The sequence below is a fragment of the Ananas comosus genome, linkage group 9 (assembly GCF_001540865.1).
Source record: "Ananas comosus cultivar F153 linkage group 9, ASM154086v1, whole genome shotgun sequence".
Taxonomy (NCBI): Eukaryota; Viridiplantae; Streptophyta; class Magnoliopsida; order Poales; family Bromeliaceae; genus Ananas; species Ananas comosus.
In genome coordinates, this window is record NC_033629.1 from 4,400,132 (window position 1) to 4,402,446 (window position 2,315).

General features: G+C 40.2%; 1 protein-coding gene across 1 annotated transcript; it reads right to left on the minus strand.

Moving 5' to 3' along the window:
• LOC109714978 (germin-like protein 3-8) lies at positions 1,144 to 2,083 on the minus strand. Its single transcript, XM_020239748.1, has one exon. The coding sequence runs from the start codon at positions 2,015 to 2,017 to the stop codon at positions 1,358 to 1,360; it is 660 nt and encodes a 219-aa protein (XP_020095337.1). The 5' UTR covers positions 2,018 to 2,083; the 3' UTR covers positions 1,144 to 1,357.

The following is a 2,315-nucleotide window of genomic DNA, read 5'->3' on the forward strand; positions in this document are numbered from 1 at the left end:
GCTTTGATAAAGCTAAAGACATAATTTTGAATTAAGCAAAACTAGTGTGCTTCGAATCCAAGATCTATTACTTTGATAAAGCTTTCATATATATTTTGTTTCAAGTGTCATCTCCATTATATTATTATAATTATTACTTTTTGAATACCACTTGATGTAATATTCCTGAGTGGTGATATATTAGATTAATAAAATACAAAAGTACGTATAGGGATGGTGCACTATAGACCAGAGATGTAAACCGTACTAGGAATGTCAACGGGTCAGATTTGAGGCGAATTTTAATTTAAAACTCCGAATCCAAACCCGCTTATCAAATCCGAAATTTGAATTTGAATTCGAATTCAAATTTGATGATAATTTTAAAAATCAATATCCAAATCCGATCCTGACCATAAAACCAAAATTTGTTCTGATCAAAAAATTCGAAACTTGAACCCAAGCCTGACTCCCGAAATATTTATTTCTATCATAATATTTCAAAACCAATTATATTAAATGTAAATTTTCAAAATGCAAATTCAAACATAATATCAAACATTTATATTTATATATATATATTATATAATATAAAATCTATTCGGAATCAGGTCAGGTTCGGGTTTAGGTTGAATACAGTTAAAATTCATACCCGAATTCAAATTCGTCAAATTTTTTTATTGATATTCATATTGGAAACTACATCCATTTGGCATCGAGTAAATCCGCTCAATTTGAATTTAGATTCAGATAAAATTTTGGATATCCGCACACACTGACATGTCTAGGCCGTACAATAGTGAAAGAAAGGAAGGAACTCCAACAGGTTACAATACAAAGAAATTTACGCACCACTTCCAAATCCTCGTACATAATTTATATGTTATTTTACGTGCGTGGTTGGTTAATTATTAGTTTATAATTCCGTTTTGAGACAGATGCATGTGACTAACCGGAAATTAATTAAGTGAGATTCATCTACGGTGCGAGCAATAACTTACTTATTTATGCGCATTATGGATAAGCAAATCACGTACACATGCATAAGCAATTGCATTTATAAGGATTATATATTAGAGATAACAACAATAATAATAATATACACGGCTACTATGTACGTACGTTCTGCATAACGCTTGAAAAAGCAAATTGACAGAGAAGATATACACACAGAAAAAAGCCAATATTTTATTCCATGAAATATTAAAGACTAATAACATACTCCCCCAAGAACAAGGACGAGCAAATCACCTTATTAGCTAGCCATTATTGAACTACACAAAACAACACACGCACGTACGTACACATTGCACAAATGCATTCGTAGAACTTTTACGTAATTAAATACCATTCAAATATATCATAACTAAATGATTAATTAGTTTCCGAACTTGGATTTGATGAGGTCGATGATCTGGTTGTCCACCTGGAAGGTCCTGCTGAGCACGGCGTCGGGGATCGGGGGCTTCGACCCGAACAGCGTCACCGACGACACCACCGTCCCCGGCAACTGGCTATTGAACGCGGTGATCTCCAGCGCCTTCCCCTCCCCGATGTTGAGCTCGAAGTGCATGAGCCCCCGCGGGATGATGAAGTTCATCCCCGGGCCGAGCACCTTGGAGTAGAACACCCCTGCGGTCGTCACGAACCCGACGAGCACCTTCCCCTCGACGACGAACCCTAGCTGGGTCGCGTGGGGGTGAACGTGCGGAGGGTTCACCCCACCGGGGGCAATATCCACCCGGTTCATCGACAACCCGAGCGTGTTCAACCCCGGGAAGCTCAGCACGTTGGCCGGGGTGATGCTCGACCCGAACATGTTGTTGGTGTCTCCCGCCACGGATATCGCGGAGGAGAAGAAGTCGTCGGAGACGACGGTGAAGTTCGGCTTGCACGGGAAGCCATTCACGACGACGGGGGAGTGCAAGTCGGCGACGCAGAAGTCCTGGAGGGGGTCGGCGTCGGCGGCGAGGGACGTCGGGACGAAGAAGATGGTAAGAGAGAGGGAGAGGAGGAGGAGAAGCGAATTGGCTGCCATTGTAAGCTTAATCTATGAATTGGATGAGAAGGATACTGATGAGTATGTTGTGTGGAAGAGAGTGTAGTTTGGTGCTGAATTTATAGGGTGATCATGTGTGTTACTGTTTCAAGTCATATATCCATTCAAAGTATTATTGTTGAATAGTCATAGCTATACATCTTTACGCGACCGACATTGTAATAAATTAGACACGTAATAGGGTTTAGGTAGAAGTTACTGTAGTGCTCGGATAAACAATTGGTGGGAAATGACTGATCTACTTAGAATCTATTCTTTTGACTTGGCCCGTATGAAT